The following is a 25,978-nucleotide window of genomic DNA, read 5'->3' as shown; positions in this document are numbered from 1 at the left end:
TTTTCTTTCCTACTGGTGATGCACATTCACACATGCCTTGGTGCACAAAAAAATGTATTCTGCATATGGATGGAATAGATTACAGGGATCATTGGATGCACCCCATAGCATTGTTGCTTTAAACTCATAAGTTATCTTAGAAGGAGTTGGTAGGCTTTGTAGGCACATCCATCAAAAGGGTAGGGAGCAAGGGGAAATAGTACATAAGTACTGAGAAAAAGTGATAGTTAATAATGGAAATTAAGACAAGTATTTAGTCTCCCTATTCATTCATTTCAAAGTGGATCAGATTCCTGGTTGCTTTTAATATTGTCAATCCTGGACTTCAGGTGGCTTCCAAGAGAGTTCTTAGATGTCACAAATCAGTATTGAAATAAAAACAAAAAAGCAGTCCAGTAGCACTTTAAAGTCTAACAAAATAATTTATTAGGGGATGAGCTTTCCTGGGACAGACCCACTTCTTCAGATCATAGCCATACCAGAACAGACCTGGTCTGTTCTGGTATGGCTATGATCTGAAGAAGTGGGTCTGTCCCAGGAAAGCTCATCCCCTAATAAATTATTTTGTTTAGACTTTAAAGTGCTACTGGACTGCTTTTTTGTTTTGATAGTATATAGACTAGCACAGCTATCTCTGTTACTAGTCAGTATTGAAATAGGTTTCAGCTTTGTATTGACCTGTGGCTTAAGCACCTAACTGGTCATGGAAACACAACTGTGGCATGTTGCAGATGGGAAGGGAGATGCCTGAACTTCTTGGCAAAAGCAAATACAGTAGATTCTGAAACTTGCGAAGATGTCATTTCATAAAAATCTTATTTTCATGAAAAAACTTCAGGCATCGCTTTGTTATAGCAAAGGTAGAATTCCATACAAATTGACTTTTGGAATAAGCCTCTTGCTTGAACCATAGCAAAATAAGATGTGGCTTTTAGGGTGAAAAATCAAGATAATGACACTTGAAGTATTCAACACTTCCAAATTTTGTGAATGTCATCTGCCGGGTGAAAAATGTGTATTAAATTACAACCAAAACTTTATGTAGTAAGTGTGGTGTTTTTAATAATATTTGGAAATGGAGTAGAGGAGCCTTTTTAATTGGAGTCTTAATGGTCTGTGTACTCCCACTGATGACATTTGTGTTCCCAGTACCATTAGAGAACTCTTCATGCTTCCTTGGCTGTTATTGATCTTGCTAATCACTGACCGATATGTCTGATCATCTGACAAGCTATTTTCCTCTGAGAAAAGGCAACTAGTCTTTCCTGTCAGAAGTTCATAAACATTTTTTTTTTCAGACACAAGCAAGCACTATAAAAATTGCGTGGTGGAACAGCAGTATTTCAGAAGAGTATATGGTAGTCTGCCTTCAGAAATAAACATCTGTTGCTTGACTGCTTGAGCACAGCCCCAGATTGAAGTGAATGTCAGGGCCCTAAACGCAGGGTAATGACAGACAGCAATGTATTGGTGCTGAGCAGTGCTGCCGGGATTCTTTCTGAGACGGGGGCACTCTAGCAGCTTTAATAATCTGGAGTATGAGAGTCCACTAATTTGGGAGGCTTGTGAATGTCCCTGGGGGGGACAAAGGCAAAAGGATTGTGGTATGTTGGAAATTGTGGGGGAAAATAATAATAGAATGTTTGACCCAGTCAAAGTTCGAACTGACTACTACAGTGGCAAATTGGAATGTATCCTCCGGCTAAACCCCCCTCCACACATGCACTCCTGCAAACAATTCACCCATGAAAGTCTAACAAAACCTAAAATTCAGGGTTATGTGCAATGAGGAATAGCAGTCTACCTGTGCTGGAAGAATGATAATCCCAAATGGTTCCCAAAGCCCCACTTGTCTTCCAAGATTAACAAAATAGTTGTACAGTATAAAAGGAGAAGTAAAGGGATACTGACTTTGATGGCTGTCAAGAGGGAAACTATTAAGATTTCAAAACCTCCAGGTGGAATACGAGTTATACCTGGAAGGACTGATATGAGGGCAAGTTGTACCTTCAGTAGTCCAATATAGCTCCATTGTCATCAGCGGAAAAATGCCTGTGCGTATCCACGAGTTAAAGTTAGGTGATGGTCTTTCACAGCTTGTCTAAATGACAGCTTCCTTACAAGTATTGGAAAGATAGTGAATGTCAGAGAGCACGGAACTATTTATGGGGGCACGAGGAATATATCCAGGAGTAAAGAGAACAGCTCTTTCGTCTGACAAGGTGAATGTATTATCAGGCTAAGGAGTAATTTCTGAAGGGAAATGGAGTCCATGTCACTTCTGATCTCTAAAACTATTCTGAACAAGGTAGAAGTAAGAAAGCCAGAGCTGACTAGTCTTACGCTAGCAAAGTGTGTTGGAGTTGACCACAAAGAGCCCGTCTTCCTTCATCTTCTCTTTTTCTGAGCTTCAGCCTTTTGGGAGTTGAGAAGTCTCAGCCACTTGCAGGAGCCAATTTGGGTGTTCCTAAATATACATATTGGCAATTGATCATAGTTTGACCTTTTTTGATTGTAGTGTCATTCTACTCAGGCAAAAATGCCATGGAGGCAGTTTGGAATTGTGCTTCAGCAAGGGGTATAGGAGTGCACCCAGAATGGATGAAGGCATTTCTGTGACGATTAGTAAATCTCTTCGTTAATTGGCTGCAGATCAGGACCTGTGAATCTGTCATATTTGCTACATTTAGGAAGTTGTATTGGGCACCTGTGGGTTAACACCCTCTAATATTTCAACTGGCTGGGGAAAAAACAGCACTGTCCTAATTTTACAGGCTTCCTTACTGTTACTTATTCAAAATAAAATTCTTTTTACAAGTATAAAGATGCCTACCATGCAAATAATTTGTGTATATATATGGCCTAAAATGACACAATCCTCTATCTGCATTAACATGATTAATCTATCCTGATCACCATTATGCAAGGTGCTAGGAGTCTTGTGAAATGATTAATCATTCTCTAACAACGTAACCCCCTCTAGTAATCCTTTCTTCCTGGATTAATCATCTTTCAGCAAGTTCCCCAAAAGAGGGGCAAAACCTTTTCCTCTTAACCCCACTTTTTCTTGTTGTGTGTTCAGATCTGTGCTTCGAATACAGAGAATCAGCACATTCAGCGTTTACTTGTCCATCAGGAATACATAAAGTGGGTTTAAATCTTTAATATGCTGTACTAATTGAAATATTCCAATACAGTCCCTTTTGTAAGAGAGTTCAAAGCAAAATGTTCCAGTAAGGCCCTGAGCTAATGAACATAAGTCCATTTCTTGTGTTAAAACTTCTGGTAGCTTGTTTACAAAATCCAGGCTGTCTTTTCTCCTGCCCCCTTTTCCATTACTTAAATTTTAATACACTAGTGGAGGTAACAATGATTAAAACCAGGTTTGAACACAGAGGTGTTTAAGCATTTACGTGGAGTGTATATATTATTGCAGTTGCCTTTGACTAGACAAAATACATCTGTAGGACATAGCCAGGCGTGGAGGGGGGTCATACTCTTAGCTTGGTGCATAAGCCTAGTAACCTTAAAATCCATGAAATGTCAGAGCCTCTTCCTTTGCTCTTGCAGGGGGGAAGTGAAGTTGATTTAATCAGTCATTAGAGTTCAGTGATCTTTCCATAATGCAGGGATATTGCTTGTGACCTAACTGGCGAGGTGAGAACTTCATCTTAAGATACAACCTACATGGGAATATCATAATTCTTATGCATGGTGGAAATGTTCCCTCAAGCTGTGCATCCATGTAGCAAATAAAGCAGCCCTGTGCATTTCATATTGCAAAAGAATTATATTTAGAGCCTTGGGCAGATACAGAATTGGTATCCACATCTGCAATAGCCACATCCACTGGTGCAGTATCTGTAATATAAAGTCTCAGAGGGATAGTCGTGTTAGTGTGTATCAGTAAAAACGAAGGAGTCCATTTGGTCCTTGGATGCCCAAGGTGCTACAGGTCTCCTTGTTGTTTTTGCAGGTATATAGTGGGAATCTGCAGATTTGCAGGGCTCTGTGATATTCATCTACTACATCCAAGACATTTAGCCATACAAACATTATTCGGACAACCAAAAATGAAGCCTATGCAATGGGCAAATAGTCAAAAATCTAGAAGATTGTTGTGGTTTTTGAAAGCAAAACAGAGAATCAAAAAGTTTTCAACAAAAAGCTGTCTTCTTGTAGGCTTTTATTATGAGTGGAATTTTGCCGCCTCTTGTACGATGACAGATGCATGATATATCCACTAGATGGGATTGTGGCTCTGTTGAAAATATCAGAGCATTTGATTAACCAAAATTTGCCAGTACTTTTAAACTTCTAACTCTGTTTTTGACAAACTTCAAAGCTGCTCTTCCCTTGTCTAGTAACAGAGGGGTAGACGTCTGTTTTCGGAAAAATTTGAACACTGCAAACTTAAAGGAAACCTGTGTCCTGCTCATCTTAAGTCTGTAGGTGACACATTATCAGACATCGTTCTTTGTCTATGGATGTTTTTCATATTTGCTTTGCTACCTTGTTAAGACTGTTGTAATATTCATGAGAAGGAATGATGTCCAGATGGAGATTCTACCTGCAGATGTTAATCTGGATGGACACAAATCAGGTCTCATTTGTTTCAGTTCACAGAGTGTGGTGTTTGTTCTGTGCCTTTCAAAGCCTTTTACCTTTCCTTCCCTTGCCTCCAGGTACAGCATCAAGTGGGAATGGAGACTTCGGTGACTGGAGTGCCTTCAATCAAGCTTCTCCGGGTCCTAGTGCTTCAGCAGGAGACCTCTTCGGTGGCACTGCCCAGCCAACTGTAGAGCTCTTTGGCAGCTCGCAGCCAGCTCTTGGTCATCCTCCAGCTGCCTCTAATTCTACTGACCTCTTTGATTTGATGGGCTCTACCCAGGCAACCATGACCTCTTCACAAAGCATGAATTTTGCTGTGATGGGCTCTAGTACAGTGGGCATCAGTCTGCCCATATCAAGGTCACAGGTAGGCTTGTTACTCAATCTCTTAAAGACTAGTTCCTCTGCAGAGAAAAGGCCCTAGAATGTTTAAACCTTCTCATTACCCCTAGCTCTCCGACGCTTTCTTCGTCAGTCACTTTTTCTGGGGTGGTCCTGTCATCCTTTTTTGGGGAGGGTAGTTTTAAAGTTCGAATGTGAAAAAACACAGTATGAGGCAACTAATGGGCCAGTCCTCACTGTCCTCTGTGTTGCCCTGATGCACCAAGGGGTCACTGTAATGGAAAGTGCTTGGCCATTGAAACCAAAGCACATTGACTTTTTTGTGTGGAAAATCTACAAATGTACTTCAAAAAGCCCAGAACAGAATAGGCTCCTTCTTTTGGAGACACCAGGCAACTACTGGTTTTGTAATGTAATCCGCTGATACAAAATGCTTAGTGCCAACGTACAAAATACCACCCTGAACATTTTCCAACAGAATACCAGCTGAGGGGCAAACTACTAGGAAAGAGATGAACTTCCGCATCTCATTAAAACTGAAGACATATCTCCTTGGGTCTTAACTTCTCATATGTAAACATCTGTTGTACTATATGATGACATGATGTAACTGTGTTTCTTAGACACAGCAGTAGTGTTAAGGAGCGAATGACATTTTAAAACTTTTTTCTTTTGTTTCTAGCCTTTGCAGAATGTTAACTCTATGCTGCAAAATCCCAGTCCTCTTTATAGTCCAAGCACAGAGATGGTCCAAAAAAATGCAAGCAAAACTCTACCGTCCACTTGGTCAGACCCCAGTGTAAATATCAGTCTGGACAATTTAGTACCTGGTATGCAGCCTTCCAAACCTCAGCAGCCATCACTTAATACAATGATTCAGCAACAAAGTAAGTCATCCCATTGATTTTTACTAATAATATTTAATTAGCATGACATGGTGTTACCAATGTGGGTTTTTTTAAAAAGACCTCTTTGCTAGATCATCTTTTTTCTTAATTTTAATCCTAGTCCTATTTTTCGTCTGCTACATTGCCTCTTATCATTGGGTGCTTTGTTAGCTTAATGTGATCCAGAAAAATGAGCTTGGGAATGTTTCAGGGCTGTGAAGCCAAGACTTTTAAATGGAGGTGTTTGGTTCAGCTACCTATTCTCGGAGCTGCGTTTATTAGCGATAGTTAAACTAATAATATTTAAGAGATCATAAAACATCCTGTTTAGACTTTCCTGAACTTTAACTGATACGGCAAAGATGTGAAACTTAGGCATCTCTTGCTTCTAATTCAGGCTAACTAGCTTGGGATTATAACTTTTCCTTGTTTTTACAGCGAATAAAGTCACAGCTTTTAAAAGTAGATTTTAACTATCATTTCCAGTCCTAGGATTTTTATGACATTAAAGGCTGCTGTATCTCATTTTTCTACAGATATGCAACAACCAGTGAATGTGATGACTCAAAATCTTGCAGGTGTGAGTCTCAACTCCCAGCCCAGCATGATGCCAGTTCGACCTCCAGCAAGTTCATTGATGGGAGGGCCCATTCCTGTGGGAATGGGGATGCCCAGTGTTATGACGGGTACAATGGGTATGACCTCCTTAGGAAACACACCTATGATGACCCAGGGAATTATGGGAATGAATGTGAACATGGGGATGCCAGCTGCTGGAATGGGTTTGACAGGCACAATGGGCATGGGGGTACCCAATATAGCTATGGCTTCTGCTATGACTCCTGGAACTGTGCAACCCAAGCAGGATGCCTTTGCAAATTTTGCCAATTTTAGCAAATAAAGATTGTAAAGAATTGGTCAGAGTGAATGAAGGATTTTCAGCTGCACAAGTAGAGCTGAGGGAGGGATGAACACTGATCAATACCTTTTTCCCTTTATCAGTTAATTAAAATGAACCTAAATAAAGAACCAAAAGGCTATATTGTCAGTGCTGAAACACCTAGCGTTCAAGCTCTGGGGAGGCTGCCATTTCTTCTGGTGAATCAATTGGATGATTTTGCAAATAGGCCATTGTTTTGTAGTGAGAACATCAAAAGTCTTCCTAGGTGGAAGAACTAATTTTAACATTGAAACTTGTGGGGAGACCGGACTGGGGGTTGGGTAAATCTGTTTGAATCTAATTTTATACTTTTCTTTTCTTCTCAAGGAGCTTGATTTTTCTCTCCCTGAATCGCTTTGTCATAATTGAAGCTATTCCTTTTACTATCACTCAGAGTCCATACTTGAAGTCACTCAAGTACAATGATCAGTTTTTTATAAGAATATATATTTTTGTCCAAAAAAAAAAAGCTTACATATGTGCTTATGGCTAATTCAAAGGGACCTGGAATGTGTGTGTGTGTGTATATATATATATATATATATATATATATATATATATATATATATATAAAATACATACATACATACACACACACACACTCTTTTGCTAATGTTCCAGCAACACAGGTATAATATCCAAATTGTTATTGTAAAAACCTCTTTAAGCAATTTGGTCATGAGTAGGTTTAGGGGCTTTTCACACCTTTACTGCTATAATTAATACCCACTGCTGAATTGGGAGAAACTTTATCCAGCTCTGCTTAATGGTTTCCTGTCAGAAAACTTCAGCATATGTTCATTTCTTCAGTGGCAACTTCATGCCACATATCCCTAGGGCCCACTGGTCTACAGTGTCAGAAGTAGACGAAAGGAAAAAAAAAATCATCTTCACAGAAAGAAAAGTAACAAGGAAAGTACATTGTCTTTTAAGTTACTATAAATCTCTAAACCCTTGACAATCCAACAGCATTGGATTTTAGATTTTATACATTTGCTGACTTTATGGTGTAAATATGGCATTAGCACCAGTGAAATCCAATAAAAAGGAGTTTGTTTTATATATACACATATATAAAATAAATTATTAAAGGAAACATGTAGCAGTGAAATATATTATTGATTTAATGACACAGATTTTCTTTTCCTGCTGAATTCTACATTTTAAGTTCACACGTGAATCATGATTCTAGAGTCTGGAATGCAAAGGCATGGTTCTACTTACATGCGGGAGTATTATTGACAATAAGCACGATGATATAGGTATGAAATTTATTACCTCCCCTTACGTTGGATTTCTTTTTATTATTAAATTGATAAAACTTTGTTTCCATTGTATTCACAATGTTCTGTTATACATAACATTAAAATGGTCATTAAAATCAATGTTGAACCGCTTTTCCTTTCATTCCGTTTGACGTTCATAAGAGCATTTGGAAAAATAATTATAATTTGGGCAAAGTAATTTTTATAAATAATTTAAATTTGTTTAATGACTTCTTATCTCCAACCTCTCCTATCTAGCTTTACTGTTAGGAATTAAAAATGAAGCAAGCAAGATATCCTGACCCACTCCAGCCTTGCTAATGCTCCATCTACAACATTTCTAATTAGGCAGAAATTCATGCACTTCAGCTAAGTGGTAATGAAAAGTGATTCATTTGCTGAATAAGAGATGAGTGAGTGTAATTAGCCGACTGTGGTTTTTAATCTTTCAACAATTCAATGTGTTTAAATTAGTTTCAAAGAATAGCTTTCAAGTGTTGTTACATCAAAGTAATCAAGGCAGACTTCAGTAGATAAGCAAGAGATCTTTTCTCCAGTTGCCATTTTGAAACCTTAAACTTTGTTGGAATCATCACCATCTTCCTAATTTATCTTGTGACTGATGGTATGATTCAAGCTGGCTTGAAAAGTGGAATTGCAAGGCAGCAAGAAGAGATTATATGTGGAGGAACCCGGAAAGCCAAATGTATGGGACAAACTTTGGGTCACAACTCGAAAATGTCAGTCAAAGTGAATGTCCTCTGTATCAGCAATTGGAAGGTACTGTGAGCTGTTCAGACCTGATGTGCTTTAAACTCAGTTTGACTGGTAATTATGAATGGGGCCTGACAGACAAGGATATAGAATCTATGTTCAGTTAAAAGACTAAATTTTTCTGCTACCCTTTGAAGTTAACTCATTAGGGTTACTCTGGCTGCTGTTATAAAGGGTTTTTTCTTAATTATCTGTTTTAATTATTAATTAATTAATTATCTTAATCTTAATTAAGCCTTTGGATTAAAATGGCTTTAAATGAAGCCATGTTGGTCAATGTGCTTATAAAACCCATCCCATTTGTTTATTTGATTTCATGCCAAAAATCTTAATGTTGACTTGATTCTTAGCATAGACCAACACAACAGTAGGCTATTGGTCCATAAAGAATTAGGAAAAAGGTGACACATGGGCTAATATCATCGTTCACTGGCTATCATTGGAATACCTCAAAGAGGTTCTTCCATCCTCAGAGGCTTTGCCCAAGGAAAGAGTGAACCCATTTTAATAGAATTTGTATATGTGTAAACTGTTAAAAAATGGGGCTCAGGCTGGGCTCTTCTACCAACTTCAGCCCAAGACATTTAGGTAGAGAGAGGACCATACAAGGTGCCGCCTCTGTTCATAGTGTAAAGCAGATGCTGAGCTCGTACAGCGGTAGGAAGATGCTGGGAGGTGTTGCCTTTTGGTGCTTTCCCCTTAATGAAAATCAAGCTTAGGCACACTGCACTCCTAGAATGAATAAACACAGGAATAAACCAGCAGTGTGCCTTGTCTGCAGTATCGTAGCTATTTGGTTGATGTGTTTAATATTACTTTTTAATAAATATAAATTTCCAAATCCTGCCATAAGTCTAAATTCCATGCTGGTCGTTTATTTTAAAAATAGCAAGATTGGTTTGTGAATAGTTACATGACAAATTTGACTAACTCAGTTTAGTACAATAAATAGTGCTAGGATGAGACACATTCATGTGTGAAAGGATAAGAGAAACTTCCCCCAAAAAGTCTTTCAATGAGAGCACTTCCTATGCAGGTCCTACACTAGTATCCTCAGCTCATATTCCCTTGTGGGAGCATGGATACAGACTGGCTGCCAGAAATAGTGCCACCATGTCATCTAAATCTTCAAGGTTAGGCAATGGGTAAAAATGCCTGTGATCAAAATAGTCTAGCATTTTCACTGGGCTATTTCACCTATGGGAAAGGAAGGAAAATGTTAGCGTAGAGCAGTGACATTAGACATCAGGGCGTCAGGAGCCAAATTAGCAATCTTACTTGGTGGCAGTCTTTCCATTCAATTCACTGGGATCAAGCCCAGAGTTGCAGACTTCCGGCTAACAACTTGGATTGCTTAACTAAATCTGTTGTTTTTAAATGTGCTGCAAAGCATGGCAGGGGAGTCTTTAAAAAGCCACTTGTGGCTCCCAAGCCTCAGCCTGAGGGTCGCTGGCGCAGAAGGCAGTTGACTCTTCAGCCTCCAGTATGACTCATTGGGCACACAACTTGTGAGTGGATCTACCTTCCTATAGGGAGCAGCTTTGCTGACAAGGGTCTTCCTGTTCATTTGACCACGTACAGGAATATGGAACAAAACTCAAGAACTCTTATCAAGGCATTGATAGGCTTGCTGGAGCTTTTACCTGTTTTCCTCTTCCAGCTCCTTACAAGCATTGAGAAAATATGACAGGCTTAAATATTTACCTTACAGAAATGTTTGAGGACCAGCAGCCCAAAGTTGGACCTAACTCTTTCATATGTGAGTTCATGTGGAATCTGCAGCTTTTTCCATTTCAGGAGTTGGTTTATGTCAATAACGCAGCACTTCTGAGAAGCCCTAGTGAACATGTGGAAATGGAGGAACTGCAGGGAGAATTCTGTAGACTGCTTTTAATTTCAGGGTATTTAGTTGCTCTACCTAGAAGTGCTGGGAAAGGAGAGACTCTTAAGGCTATGCTCTCAGAAATGGTTTTTCCTGGCTGTTCCTCGGTGTGCTTTACAGCTTGATAGCCTGTGTCACTGGTCTACCTACACATGCGCAGTCCTCATGCCAGCCAAAGTCCACTGAAGCCATTTTAACAGAAAAGCAACACAAATGGATATATTTGCCAAAAATTGCCAACTGAAGGCCTAGTTCAAAGCTCTTTGGAGTTGCTGGGAATCTTTCCATCTGATTCCCTGGGACCAGGCCGAGTTGAAGCATCTGCTGACCTGGAAAAAATACAAAGCTGACAATGCTTTTAAGAATGGGTTACCTAACGTTTACTTCCTTGTCAGGATAAGAGGATGCACAACAAAGACAAGTCTCTGTGTAGACGAGAGTAGAGCAGTTTTTTTTCCAAAGTGTGGTATGGAAAAGGATTTCAAGGGGTACACGGCAGAAAATAAATTGCTAAAAATCAGAAGGTAAGTGCATACATGTGGCTAGCTAGACAGTTAAATATGTTGAAAAAATGGGATGGTGAATCTGAGTATGAATTACTCAGGGCTGGGCTGAATCTTTTGCTGTTTACATCCAGTCCAGCAATTGCGCTACAAGTGTTCTAACTTTTGTATGGCCTGTTATGCAAAATTGTATGCAAAACGGGGGTGGGTGATAAATATAGCCAGTGTGCATCAGTCTGCTTAATCATATTGGCCACTTGTGACAGCTTTTGCCACCCTTACACTGAATGGCTTCTTAATCCCGAGGTCATTCCATTGCAAGTGTTTCCATCTATTTTTCTTTTATGGCTGGTGGACAGTAGACTCTGTACATCTGGCTCTGTGGGTAGGAGTGAGTTTAGAAATACATCTTCCCATTGTATGCACCCAGAGCCTTACCAAGGTAAAACTGCAGCACAGGTGCAGGTTCAGGGACAACCAGAGCATTCAGTATGTTGTACAAAAGAAAAATTACATTCAAAACAGCTAAACAAGGGTATTTATAGCAGCATCTGTTTCAGCTAAGAACTGTCTAATGTAGCTTGTTGAGGGAGGTAGGAGAGGGATTTATCAATGAAGTGTTTACATAATGCAGGCAGGCATCCTATACACAAGGTGATACCAACAATAACAGTATAACAAACATCTGAAGGCTTTTTTTATTCTCCGAGGTCTTTGCTCCTGGAGGCACTTATTTCTAGAACTTGTTTCTCCTAGCTCTGCCTTCCTCTTTGTTTGTGAAATAAGTATGTATAATTCCTACATTATTTGCTTTCCTGATATTGAGCAAGAGTTTTTAATGTATTTATGGAGGAAGTGGGGATGTTTAAAAGGGACACAATAAATTCTTGGTCCACAATTAAGCCTTTGTGAAATCATCTGTATTAGTTTCCATTTACATTCTAGTGGAAACTTGTTCAATAGCATTTACTTAGTCTTGGCAATTCTGGCATTGCAATTCTGAGAATCGAACTTTAACTATAAACCAAAGTTAAACAGGATTTCGTTGCAAAAATTGAAAAAATAATAAACTTCTTCAGTCTAATAGGCCCACAAGTAAAGATTTTTTTATGATATGATCATGTTAATACTTTCCCCTTTTTGATATAACAGGCCTTATAATCTCATTTTGCACTGAGGGGGAAAGATGGGCAGTTCTAATATTTTTGGACTAATATGTGTACTCTGGTGCTGAACTATGAATTAGTTTTTCCTTTGTCTGAGACAAGAAGGAAAAGCCACCTCAAATGCTCTGGTTTTGACCATAAGAGTAAGGAACAAAGGTACAAACTAAAGAAGTAAAATCAAATCTTTATAGATGCCCATGAACTATGTTGCGCCTGGAGGTGAAAAACTGGCACAAGGGGAATGTGACCACACTACCCTTCCCCTGTTGCTAAATGGGAGAGAAGCCCGTTTGCAACAGGGTGAGACTTGCTGTACTAATCTTCTTTGGAGTCTCTGCTGCGGAATGGTCTGGTGCCCAGTTGCCTGCAAACTTCAAGGCTGTTAGGACCATGTTCAACATCAGAGAAAATGATTTTCCCTTACCAGCGTTAGTCAGCACTGGCCTAGTGTTTTGAGCAAACCTATTAATAAGGGGCAGGTTTGATTTCTTTTTTCCTGTTATGGTTCAAAAATAATTTGAAGGCTTGTATTTTGGAGCTGCTGTTTCAGCCATTTGTGCAGCTTTACAAATGCAAAAAAAAAAAAGTTAACATTAAACAAAATGAAACATTAAAGCCTTGAGAAAACAAGGCTGTTATGGAGACAATCATTCTACTGAGTGCAGCTAATGGATGTAGGACTGGGGCATTTGTAGGTTATTTTGCACAGGCAGCCAGTTGGCTCATGAGTGATGTGACTATCCACATGTGATTCAAAGGATTTGCTTCTCTTCGGATACCTAAAAGCTTGAAGGAAGGAGTAGGAGAGAAGTTCCATTTTCACGTAGTTCCTGCACGCAATGACAGGAGGCAAACCGTACAGAAAACTGCACTGAATGGCAATGTTTGTTAGAAAGGAGCTTTTAACTAGGTTTGGGGTGTCTTCCTTGATGAATGTAAATCAGAATTATTTTACGCTTACAGTAGCAATAAACACATGCAGTTGCTAGGACTCTGCCTATTCATTCTGAGTATATGCTTATATATAGTGTGTGTGTGTATACATATACATATACATAATATATATGTATATGCATATGTATATGCTTATATAGTGTGTATACATATACATATATATGCATATGTATATGTATATACATACATATAAGCATATACTCAGAATGAATAGGCAGAGTCCTAGCAACTGCATGTGTTTATTGCTACTGTAAGCGTAAAATAATTCTGATTTACATTCATCAAGGAAGACACCCCAAACCTAGTTACACACACACACGGGTATAGGACTATTTATTGACTCTTTAAAACAAGTTTCAGCTGCCCTCGTGAGTTTGCAGATTTAAATTATAAAAAAAAAAAATAACCTTGTGCCATAAGGTACGGGTTTTGTAATTAACTGGTTCTTTAATAGGGCTTCAATTACTTTGCTTCATGATAAAGGGAAAAAAAAAATTACATTCCAAGACAGAGCTGCATTCGACATCTGGGAACCTCCTAACAGCTGGCTATCTAATGAATATGCATCTGCTGGAGAGGCTGTAGTCCATTAATAAACCAATAGATATAAAGCAGAAACAATCTTTGTCAGCTTCAAAGGAGATTGGGTGCAATGTGCTGTGAAGTGTCACTGTCACATTGAATGGAATTGGCGAGGCTAACGATCTGCTTTTTGGAACCAGCAGCTTTGTGCCTGCGAACGGGACTTCAGCTTCCGTTCTTTCGCAGGCTGGGAAGTGGCAGCAAAAGTCACAAAGCATTGATGGTGGTTTCTGTTGTACTTTGCTTCTCTTATTTCTCCTGGTACCAGTTGTATGCTGGGCACTGGTGACCTTTCTGATGAAACACCATGCTGTGCTTTGTCGGACTGTGTTCTACAAAGCTGGGAGTTGTTACTGAGCGCCAATGAGTTAGGAGACCCAGGAACCAAGCATATGAATAAATGATGGGGCAGGACTTACAGGAACTGCGATAAAACATACGTGTATCATGGAGAACTGCAGGCTTGACTCTGGGAGTGGTTCTGACACAATTGTATGTTCACAGGGGAAAACAAATACAGCACGTTTTGGAGGCTAAACCTCTTTTCCTCTGAAAAGGTTGAAGCTGGTTGTAGTCCTAAAATCCCTGACCTCGAGGGTTGCATCCAGTGCAAGCAGCAGGCTGGCTCCTATCAATCCATGGCAGGAAAAGGGGAATGGTGGGATATCGTCCTGTGATAATATTCCCCACAAGTACTTCCTAACCTGCGTTGGTGGGCTTCTAAGCAGGAGTAGCATTGTTTGACATCCAGTTTTCTCTCTTGTCGATCCTCTTCGTGTGATCCTGTGCCTGACTAATCGGTCTATTACCCACATACTGGTAATTGTTCGGGATTTTTGAATGCAAATGATAAACAGGCAAAGCTGCGTATTGGGGAAGATTGTGATGCAGTCCAGTCCCCAGTTATGATAGATCAGTATTGATCAGCAATTTCCTTCAAGTGCTAACCAATCTTCATACACCCCAGTGAGAGAGAGATGTATTTTCCATAGTTTGCCTCCTGTTTCCCTCACCAGCAATGTGCCCCATGCCTGAGTCTGCACTGGAAGTGCTATTAGAACCCTGACATGTCTAGCTCCCAGGTCCCCCTCACTTCTGGCTTCCACAGTCAAGGGTAGTGAAAGTGGTTGGAGTGAAATATTGCAAATAATTTTTTGCTGTGACTAAAATTGGTAGGTGGCATTGGGCTCAGCCCTGTTTTCTTGCCTCGCAATCCAGGGCATTTAGTGAGCAAGAACCAATGAAAGAAAACATTAAAATTAGAAGTAAAGGTGCATTTTGCTACAAATTCAGTATGTACTGCTTTTGCTGATGACTTTTTCTAGATGTTGAAGCTAAACTCCACAGTTGAGGAGACAACTCCATTCCTTGAATGATTGTATTTTTTTCTCACTGCTAAGATTTGAAATGAAGGGCTAGTTAAAATCAGTGTTTGGCCTTGCTGATGGTTAGCTTGTTTGCAGAGTTAAATTGTGCCACCAGGTGGTGTGACTTTTTGACCAGTGGGGCTGTTTGCTGCCAGTTCAGCCTCTGGTGGGTCATGATAACTTTCTCCTCTAAGAATTTTCTTGGTGCAGAGACTCTACATATGTAATGCACAACTGGGGGGTGTGCAGGCCTGGTCTGAATGAGGGATGTAATACATAGGAGCGGGAAAGTCACAAGTGAGTGGTGGTGCTAAACCTTTCCCACCACAAAACAAAAAGCAGTCAAGAAGCACTTTAAAGACTAGCAAAATGGTTTATTAGGTGAGCTTTCGTGGGACAGACCCACTTCTTCAGACCATAGCCAGACCAGAACAGACTCTGGCTATGGTCTGAAGAAGTGGGTCTGTCCCACGAAAGCTCACCTAATAAACCATTTTGCTAGTCTTTGAAGTGCTTCTTGACTGCTTTTTGTTTTGATAGTGTATAGACTAGCACGGCTTCCTCTCTGTTACTTTCCCACCACAGTGTCTTCTGGTCTTTGTACACAACTTTCTTTGGCAATGGGGACCGGTTCCCAAGTCTCAGCGCTGGAAGTCTTCACCAGTCTGCCCATAAGTGACAGGAACCGATGTCATTATGGATTGATTATTTAAACCAGAGTTACTGCTAGAATGAGTCCAATTTCTCCCATCTTTATCCTACATTCTGACAACCAAAACTGGATCATTGCCGTTTATGGGATCATTTTCCAATGGCAGGGTACAAAGAGCAATACCCCCTCTCTTGTGATGTGCACCACCAAACAGCAACAGGCTGTTGGCTTCGGGTGCTCTAGTAGTCAGCTGGACAGCTTTCAAATTTCTCCTGACCACCCAATGCTCAGTTTACAGGGAACACCAGCAAGGAGCCAGATCAGCCAGAGGCAGAGCCACAGCAAGCCGGGAGGTCCAGCCATGTCGCGAGGAGCAGGTGAGCAGTAGAAGTCAGGTGGCCCAAAACCTAAAATAAAAGTGCTCTAGTTGCTCATCTGCAATTGACTAGGTCTGATTTACAGCCAGGGCCAGAGGTCCACGTGAGTCGTACTGATGTCAGAGCATAAATTCATTTGGCAACAAATACTAGTGATGGTAGTGAACAATGGTGTAATGCAGGTTGCACAGGTGACAAACACACTTTTTCAAAAAAACCTAGTGCTTGTGCCAGTGGAACATAATTGTTGTGTGGAAAAGCCCTGTCCAGTCTCCCCCAGAAAAGGGTCATAGATTTGCAAGTGGCATTTGCAAAGAGAATCTTGCTGGTCAGACTGAGAGCCCCTGAGGCTCCCTTGTAGCTACAGAATAGTCTCAGCTTCATCAGCAGTGTCTACCACACTGTCTTGATCCTGACCTAGCGGGGCCGCTTCCAAAGGCCCACCGCATCCATCGAGCCTGTCTCTCTCCGGCAAAGCCTGCCTGCAAATGTGCCACGTAGAGTGCATTATGCTGGGCACAGACTGGGCAAAAGGGGCTTGGCCTGAGCGCACCAAACTCCTGTTAAATGGTGACACGTTTTGCTCATGGCTGGGGAAGAAGGGCTGCACAGCTGACACGAGAGCCCTCTCCAGCTTTCACTTGTCAGGGTTTCAGATGCAGCAGATTCGGTAACCGCTGGAGCAGCTGAAGCTGTCTTCATATAAAAAGTACGAGGAGGCTCTTTAATGAACCAAGCTCTTTCTTCAGCTGAATCTGGTTCACTAGCAAAGGACTTCAGGGACTGTTTGGAAAGTGACTAAACCTGTGGACATTGCTGCCATCATTTTCTGGCATCTATCAGTTCCTTGCCCTTTTCCATAACTGGTTGGTTGATTATAGAACCTTAATGATCTGTTTAAAATAAATAAACCACTTACACCATTTTGAAGATTTTTGTGAAGCACAGCTGATATTAAAATGGCACCAGCCATATGTGCTTTTTCAGCAAGTGACCTAATTAGTTAATAAAGTAATTGAATATTAAAAAGGATGTTGCAAGTGATTAAAATTTAAGAGCCTTCAGAACATTATTAAAGCTATAAATCATACATCACTGTTTTAATTTGCATAGCTACAGAATTACTAATGGTCCCCCATGCATACACTTCTTGGCAATTAGTCTTTTTACAAAATGTTGGTGAAGCCAGGGGGTTGCCAAAATCTTCCACCGAGTTTGATTTGCACCTTATAGAGGCAGAGCTTAAAGGGTTAAAAGCCATGAGGCAGGGAACCTGGACTTGAGTTCCTGGAGAGGCTCTCCTTTGTTCTGCAGGCTCAGGCACTGGGCCGAGTCCTGCCCAGAGAGGAGAACTTTCCCCATTTGAAATTACATGTGAGAATAGTGGGGGAGAGGGGAGGATTTTAAAGAGGAAATTTGGTTTGGCTTTGAAATTCTCAAGCAGGCCATGCTGCATCGTTCTGGTACAGGTGTTTTGTGCACACAAATTTCACTGCATCGCAACTAGCTGGTGCTGACAATGGTTTACTGTCCAAGACCTTTTATTCTCATTTAGTCTGCTGCAGTTCTTTCGGCTATAACAGAGCTCTTTCTCATGCACGCTTTAGCGTGGGCCCAGTGGATTTAAGGCCAGATTGTCTGCATGTATAAATGTATTAAGTACCCAGGGCACATCTATGCTCCAGGGAAGATTGACCCAGTCCAGATCGATCTGCCTCAGTTTGATTTTGGGCACCTGATAATTCAATTTTGCACACCTCCATCTGGAGTCAGCAGTCAACCCCTGTGCTCCATATCCCAAGGAGTAAGGGAGGTTGACGAGATTTTCTCCATCAACCTCCCTCTGAGGATGGCCAGGTAGGCCGATTGCAGATACGCAATTCTGGCTATGGCAACTGCTCAGCTAGAATCAACTTATCTGCAATCGACTTACCTCCCTGGTGTTGACCAAGCCTGACTTGCATTGTTCTTCATGAGTTGCTCTACCTCCAGCCCTCTTAGTACTCGGACACGCACTGATGTGGATAACACCCGAGTCCCATTCTGAGATTACACTGAGTGAGGAACCCAATTCCTACTTACTTTCCAGGCTGGAAGGCAATCATGAACAGCTCCTGCTTGTAGCTCTGTCCTCCTGTAACTCTGTACCCAAAACCCTTTGCCTTCTCTTCAGCCACCTGTTTTACTGTCCCTGCCTATTTTTGTCATTGGTGCGTGAGTCAGTTTCCCACACCAAGACTGTGCAGAAGAGAAACGTGCAGCTGGAATACAGGTCATGGAAGGAACCTGCTTGATAGGTGGGGATCAGCATCCAGTCTCCCAGCCTATGGCACAGGTATAGCAGAGGGCAGGAGCATGGCTGGCTCCCCCTCTCCCTCAACGCCCTTACAACCATCATCCTGTCTGCTGGACGAGAATTACCTCCAGAAAGGAAGAGGGGAGAGGCCAGGCTCAGCTCCGCTATCTTGGGATTTCTGGTGCCAACTGCAGTGACATTTTCGTCCCCCGGACACCTCGCGCTGGGCTCTGGCATTGTGCCCACACTCAGCGGGCATGGGCAACTGACAGCTCACCGTTTTCACCGGTACCACCCGGGACTGCATGCACACGAGGCTCTGTCTTTTACCAAGCTCCAGAACCAGTCTGGAGCTGGTTAGAGAGCTACAGCGGCTGATGCTCCCAAGCAGGCCAGGACGTCCAAGCCCGCCGTGTGCTTGGGCGGCCGTGCAGCAGGTAGACCAGTGCTGCCCAGCTGATTAGCAGAGCACCCCACAGCTCAGGTTTGTGTCTCTCTCCTGGTCGTGCACATTCCCCCTGCCCTGGTGCACGTTAAATTTATTCTGCACATGGATGGAAAACTCCAAACACGGACAGAAAACATTAGAAGGAACATGGATCAGGGCAGTCTGAACAGCTGCTCTGGCCCAAGTTGTGAACTGCTCTGACTCCCACTGGCAGAAGCCCCGCAGCTGCAGAGCACACGGAGGAGGACAGCAGTGCTGTGCGCAGGGGTGAGAGTAACGTAACCGCAGGCAGCGAAAGGCCCCGCAAGGGGCACAGTGCCCAGCCCAGCTCCTTCCAGTTTGAGACTCACCTATGTGCAGTTTGTGAAGGTGACATGAAAGTAGCCCCCGTGGAACAGCCTCCTCCATGCAGCTGGCTGCCTAGAGCTGCAGCATCCATCACCTCTGCGCTGCTAAGATCCGTCAGTGTTGCCGCTTGGGCCAGCGGTTTCCTGTCTGTCATGGCCTGGGTCTGGGCTTGTAAGTATTCAGCGCTAAGCTGCCACTGGGATCAGAGCTGGCCAAAGGGTTTCTCTTTAACTTAGTGCCACCTTGTGGGGGACAAAGAAAGCCGAGAAAAGGATTCTTGTCCACAGCTGACAGCGAGCTCAGGGTTTTCCCCCCCGGGAGGGGACGGGAAGGGAAGGGGAGGCCAGCAGAGCCGGATCTTGCAGTTGAAGGTGAGCATGGAAGTCACTTTATGGTTCAGCTGCAGCCAGGCCTTGTAGGGGTATGAAAAGGCAAGACAGCAGAGCCAGCTAGTCCTCCCTGCCCCACCCTTGCCCTCACCCCCCTTGCTGAGCAATGCAGTCTGGGGCACTACTGGGGCTGGGGGGGGTAGGTGCAAGCAGTAGGGGCCCAGCTGCCCTGCGCTCCCCAGTGTGGCTGGGGAAGTGGAGCAACTCTGCTGCCCTTGCTGCTGCCAGTGAGTGCGGGGCTGGTCCCACCCCTCCCCGGAGCCACGCTGCAGGAGACCAGAGCAAACTGCAACCACGTTGCTCCGCTTCTCTTGCTGATGCTGGTGAGTGCAGGGAGGCCATGACGTGCAGCCCCCAGCTAAAGCCTCTCCAGTGCTTCATCAGGGATCTGCAACCCCTCCTGAACAATGATCCTTCACTCTCACAGACCTTGGGAGGCCTTGGCCTGGCCTCGCCTACAGCCAGCCTGCCAACCTGCAACAAATCCTCACCAGCCACTCTAGATCACAACACAGTAACTTGAAATCTGGAAACAATCCCTGCGACAGTCCTTGGTGCCGACTCTACTCACATATCTATACCAGCAAAATCATCACAGGACCTAACATCAACCACACCAGCAGGAGCTCCTTTACCAACACATCTACTAATATAATATATGCCATCACGGGCCAGCAATGCCCAACTGCAATTAACATTGGCCAAATGGGACAGCATCTATGTAAAAGAATAAATGGACATAAATCGGACATCAGGAACAGTAACGTACAGAAACCGGTAGAAGAACACTTCAGCCTCCCTCGACATTCAGTAACAGATTTAAAAGTACAACAAAAAAAACCTTAAAAACAAACCCCAAAGAGAAACTGCAGAGCTCCAATTCATTTGCAAATTTAACACCATCAACCACGGATTGAACAGAAACTGGGAGTGGCTGGCCCATTACAAAAGCAGTTTCTCTGCTCTTGCTGTTCACACCCCCACATTAGCTACTGATAATGGGCTACATCTCCCCCCGCCCCCTCCCCGACTGAACAGACTTTGTCAACGCTAGCCCTTTCCTTCACTGAGACCCCCCCTCTTTAAACCCTCCTCTGGAACCCCCCCACTCATGCATCTGACAAAGCGGGTCTTTACCCACAAAAGCTTATGCTCCAAAACATTAGTCTACAAGGTGCCACAGGACTTCTTGTTGGTTTTGAAGACGCAGACTACCCCTCTGGTACTCCTTTCAGAGGCTGGCCTGGCAATGGGGGTTCTTTCCTGCTCAGAGCACACCTGCAGTGCTCAGTAAGATTGCTGCTCATCTCTCGGAGGCCTTTCTTCCACCCCTCCCCGTGCAACTGAACTCTGAAGGAGCAAGGAGCGCAGCCTGGTGAGTGATGAAAGAGCAGCCTAAGGGTGCTTCCTTTCAAAGGTAGTTGGTGCCAGCTGAAGATGTCCTGCTGAGCAGCTAGCAGAGTTTGTTTGCTACCATGCAGGGCGGGTTTGAAATACAACCCGCACTGGAGGAAGCCCAGCTCAAGCTGCCTTCCAAAGCAGTAACTCGCCCTGGGCCAGGCTCACGTTTTACAGCCAGCCACAAGAATCAGTTGTGCTGTCGGTAACACATGCCCAGCCCTGCCCTGGGACTGGTGCTTCACAGACAAGAAGGAGCTGCTGACCTGCAGTACATAGTGGTCCCAGAACTGCTGCTGTCTAATGATGCAATAAAACAAGGGAAGAGTTGAAGATGCAGCACCAACAAGAGTGAAACAGAGGCAAGCAAATGCAGTGGGATTTCCACATGCTCAGCTGGAGAGCAGAGCCCAGCAGAGATGACTGGTCCAGGGAAGAGATCTGGGGTGACGTGGGCAGTTCTAGTAAAACCATCTGTTACAATAGGTAACAAAGGTACAAAGCAAAAGGGAAAGTACCGAAGGTCCTGAGGCCTGGACAGGGATAGAGGGAGTTCATCCCTCCCTGGGGGCCTAAGCCTTTCAGATGACTTATGGTGCTTTTCAAATGAAACCTCATGCTTCCCACCCTTGTGATGACGGAAACCTTCTAACATGGCCTGATATGCTGGGTTCTTACCGAGTCCATGGTTAGAAAAAAGGCCTCCACTGACTAGAATGGAGTTATGCCTATCCAAACTAGCAGAGGTTCCAGCCCAAAGCTCTAACTAGCCCCTCCACAGCCACAATCCAGGAAATTTCTGGAGAACGTTACACAAGCAGTCCAGGAAATTTCTGGAGAAAGTTGGAGATCACTTCTTGGTACAAGTGCTGAAGGACCCGACCAGAGGTCGTGCACAGTTTGACCTGCTGCTTACAAACAGGGAGGAACTAATAGGGAAGGTAGAGGTGGGGGACAACCTGGGAAGCAGTGATCATGAGATGGTAGACTTCAGGATCCTGACCAAAGGAAGGAAAAAGAGCAGCAAATTACACACCTTGGACTTCAGAAAAGCAGACTTTGACTCCTTCAGGAACCTGATGGGCAGAATGCCCTGGGATGCTACCATGAAGGGAAAAGGAGTCCAGGAAAACTGGCAGTACTTTAAGGAAGCCCTATTGAAGGCGCAGAAAGAAACTGTCCCAATGCACAGCAAGAGAAGTAAATATGGTAGGAGACCAGACTGGCTTAATGGGGAAATCCTTGGAAAACTTAGGCACAAAAAGTGGAAACTTGGACAGATGTCTAGGGAGGAGTATAAACATACAGCTCGAGGGCAGTCATCAGGAAGGTGAAAGCGCAACTGGAACTGCAACTTGTGAGGAATGTGAAGGGTAACAAGAAAAGTTTCTACAGGCATGTTACCAAGAAGAAGGTGATCAGAGGGGGCGTGGGGCCCCTACTGGATGAGGGAGGTAACCCAGTGACAGATGATGTAGGGAAAGCTGAAGAGCTTAATGTTTTCTTTGCCTCTGTCTTCACAGACAAAGACAGCTCCTGGACTAATGGGATAAGTGATGCACTGTGGGATGAAGGTGGACAGCCTTTGGTGGGGAAAGAACAGGTTATGAGCTATCTAAAAAAGCTAAATGTACATAAAGCGATGGACCCAGACCTAATTCATCCGAGGGTTCTGAAGGAGTTGGCATATGTTGTTGACGAGCCCTTGGCTGTTATCTCTGAAAAGTCATGGAGATCAGGAGAGATCCCGGATGACTGGAAAAAGGCAAATGTAGTGCCCATCTTGAAAAAAGGGAAGAAGAATGATCCAGGGAACTACAGGCCGGTCAGTCTTACATCAGTCCCTGGAAAAATCATGGAGGGGCTCCTCAAGGAAGTCATTTTGAGGCACTTGGAGGAGGGGAGAGTGATCGGGAATAGTCCGCATGGATTCATGAAGGGCAAGTCATGCCTGACCAATCTGATTAGTTTCGGCGACGGGATAACTGGCTCTGTGGATAGGGGAAAATCAATGGATGTGATTTATCTTGACTTTAGCAAAGCTTTTGATATGGTCTCCCACAACATTCTTGTCATCAAGTTAAAGGAATGTGGATTGGATAAATGGGTGGTAAGATGGATAGGAAAGCTGGCTAGAAGGTTGGGCTCAGCGGTTGGTTTCTAGTGGAGTGCCCCAAGGTTTGGTTCTGGGTCCTGTTCTGTTCAACATGTTTATCAATGATCTGGATGAGGGGTTGGATTTCACCCTCAGCAAGTTTGCGGATGCCACTAAGCTGGGGGGAGAGGTAGATAATGCTGGAGGGTAGGGACAGGGTCCAGACTGACTTAGACAAATTGGAAGACTGGGCTGCAAGAAATCTGATGAGGTTCAAAAAGGACAAGTGAAGAGTCCTGCACTTGGGCCGGAAGAATCCCAAGCATTGTTACAGGCTGGGGTCGGACTGGCTTGGTAGTAGTTTTGCAGCAAAGGAGCTGGGAGTTGTAGTGGACGAGAAGCTGGACATGAGTCAACAGTGTGTCGTCATAGCCAAGAAAGCTAATGGCATATTAGGTTGCATCAAGAGGAGTGTTGCCAGTAGACCTAGAGAAGAGATTATTCCTCTTTATTTGGCTTTGGTGAGGCCGCAGCTGGAGTACTGTGTCCAGTTCTGGGCCTCCAATTATAGGAAGGATGTGGATACACTGGAGAGGGTCCAGTGGAGGGCAACCAGAATAATTAGGGGGCTGGAGCATATGACTTATGAAGAAAGGTTGAGGGAATTGGGACTGTTTAGTCTGCAGAAGAGAAGACTGAGGGGAGACTTGATAACAGCCTTCAACTTACTGAAGGGAGGCTGGAGAGAGGCTGTTCACTGTGGTCACGGATGGCAGAACATGGAACAATGGTCTCAAGTTGTGGTTGGGAAGGTCCAGGTTGAACATTAAGAAAAACTTTTTCCCTAGGAGGGTGGTGAAGCATTGGAATGGTCTACCCAGGGAAGTAGTAGATTAAAACAGGCTCTGAATACCACCTTTTCCCCCCAGTTTGATTCATGAGCCCAGGCTGAAACTCAATTGCATGCTTTTCTGGGGGGCTACTATTGACAGTGTGACTCCCTACATAAGGTGCCCGCCGGTAGCTAGGCACGTAATGGCAGGCCCTCCTACTTCAATAGCCCCTGCTAATGTCCACATTAAGCCAGTCTGGTCTCCTACTGTGCCCAACTTCAGACTCACTTGTCCTTAGCACTAGTATCAGCTCCATCTTTCTTGGTTGGCTGGTTGGGACCCTCAGGCTCCAGTCCAGGACCCCTTGAATAAGTAGCTAAGGGCAGTCTACGTGGCTCACTTCCCACCTTAGTCTTAGGCCTGACCCCATAAGCCTGAGAAGAGGCTGTGAGAATCGGCAGCTGTTGGTAACTTCTCTACTCTCACTGCCCGCCACCTGGTCAAAACTGCTGCAGAGTTCTTTGGCAGAGAAGGCTCTGACCCAACAGGAATCTTCCTAGGCCCCGAGGCCTCTTTTCCAGCACTGAGAATCCAGGGTGGGCTCTCCCGACTCCCCTGCTTCTTCACAGCTCACTTTGGCTGCTGGTTACAGGCCTACTACATTCTTTCTGGGAGGCTGGCAGCAGCCCAGCCCAGCACCCTGCTGCCAGCCAGTGATCCACTCACCTTCCTAATCAGCCCCCCACTTGAAATGGAGTCCACCCCTTCAGCTTCTCCTGCAGCCCTGACACCTACTGCACATGTAGCAGGGCAGGGTAAACTGAACCCCCCAGACGCTCACTACCCTCGCACATACTAACAGCGCAGCTGGCACGTTCGGTGTGTCTCTAACAGGGGAAAGACACGTCAGAGACTAAAAAGGCACAAAGACCCAATCCTCACCAGACATGCTAGTGGTCGGCAGGGAGACCTGCCTAGCCGAAGCGTTCCCCTCAGAGGAGGAAATTCCAGGGAGAGGGGGATCTCTCCAAGGCATGGGAGGAGCTGAGGGGAATGAATAATATAATAGCCAAACCCACAGCAGCTCAGAAGTTGAGAAGCACCCAGGATTCAGAATGAGTGTTTTTAGGCAGTGGTTGGATGTGAAAAGTCCCCCTGGGAAGTAAACAGCACAACCGAATGACAGAGCATGGCAAAATAGAGAGAGAAAAAACTCAGACCACCAGCAACAGCCAGGCTGAGGGTAGGCTGCCTATGGATGTGCTCATTAGCACTGGTTCAGACTCCTCCCAGCCATCAGTCTTCTCAGCACACCCTGTGAACAGTACAGAAGTGCTACTGTCCCGCCCGTATAGCTAGGAAATGGCTAGGCAGAGCTCACAGCCTAATGTTTTCAAAAGTCGTGGCTGAGCCTCAGATTTTGGGTCACCAAATTGAGCCTCTTGTGTCTGGATCTCAGAGCTGCTGAGCACCTGCCCACAACTCAGTGATTTCAAATCCAAGCCCCAAATGCGTATGTAACATGCTCAAAGCAACATACAAAATCTCTGATAAAGCTACAGCCCCCAGGTCTACCAGGTAGCAATCTTGCCCCACAACAACCCTTCCAGCTGGGCCTGCCTTCCACAGCCCTGAGGTTAGGTTTTAGCCCTCCATGGCCCACCGCCAAAGGGGCGGCAGGCTTACACTGGACCAAGACAACGCAGGGTGTGCATGTATCACCACAACGTCAGAAGCCTCTTGTTTCTCTAGAAATTCCAAAATACATAGCCTATTTCTCAGTGATTTAAAAAAAAAAAACAAAAAACAAACCACACCACTTTTCTTCCTTCTGCTTTTTACAACAGCAACTTCTTCCGCAAAATCAGG

At 43.8% G+C, this 25,978-nt stretch overlaps 1 protein-coding gene across 1 annotated transcript in view; it reads left to right on the top strand.

Annotated features, from left to right (window-relative positions):
• CLINT1 (clathrin interactor 1) overlaps positions 1 to 8,165 on the top strand; it is an 87,079-nt gene extending 78,914 nt beyond the window's left edge. Inside the window, exons 10-12 of the mRNA XM_075009444.1 lie at positions 4,686 to 4,978; positions 5,636 to 5,840; positions 6,377 to 8,165. Of these exons, the coding sequence (XP_074865545.1) occupies positions 4,686 to 4,978; positions 5,636 to 5,840; positions 6,377 to 6,741 (863 nt within the window). The 3' untranslated portion in view covers positions 6,742 to 8,165. The remainder of the gene's footprint in view (positions 1 to 4,685; positions 4,979 to 5,635; positions 5,841 to 6,376) is intronic.
• The last annotated feature ends 17,813 nt before the right edge of the window (positions 8,166 to 25,978 follow it).

This window comes from Carettochelys insculpta, chromosome 15, assembly GCF_033958435.1.
Source record: "Carettochelys insculpta isolate YL-2023 chromosome 15, ASM3395843v1, whole genome shotgun sequence".
Taxonomy (NCBI): domain Eukaryota; kingdom Metazoa; phylum Chordata; order Testudines; family Carettochelyidae; genus Carettochelys; species Carettochelys insculpta.
This window is presented reverse-complemented; position numbering and strand designations above follow the sequence as displayed.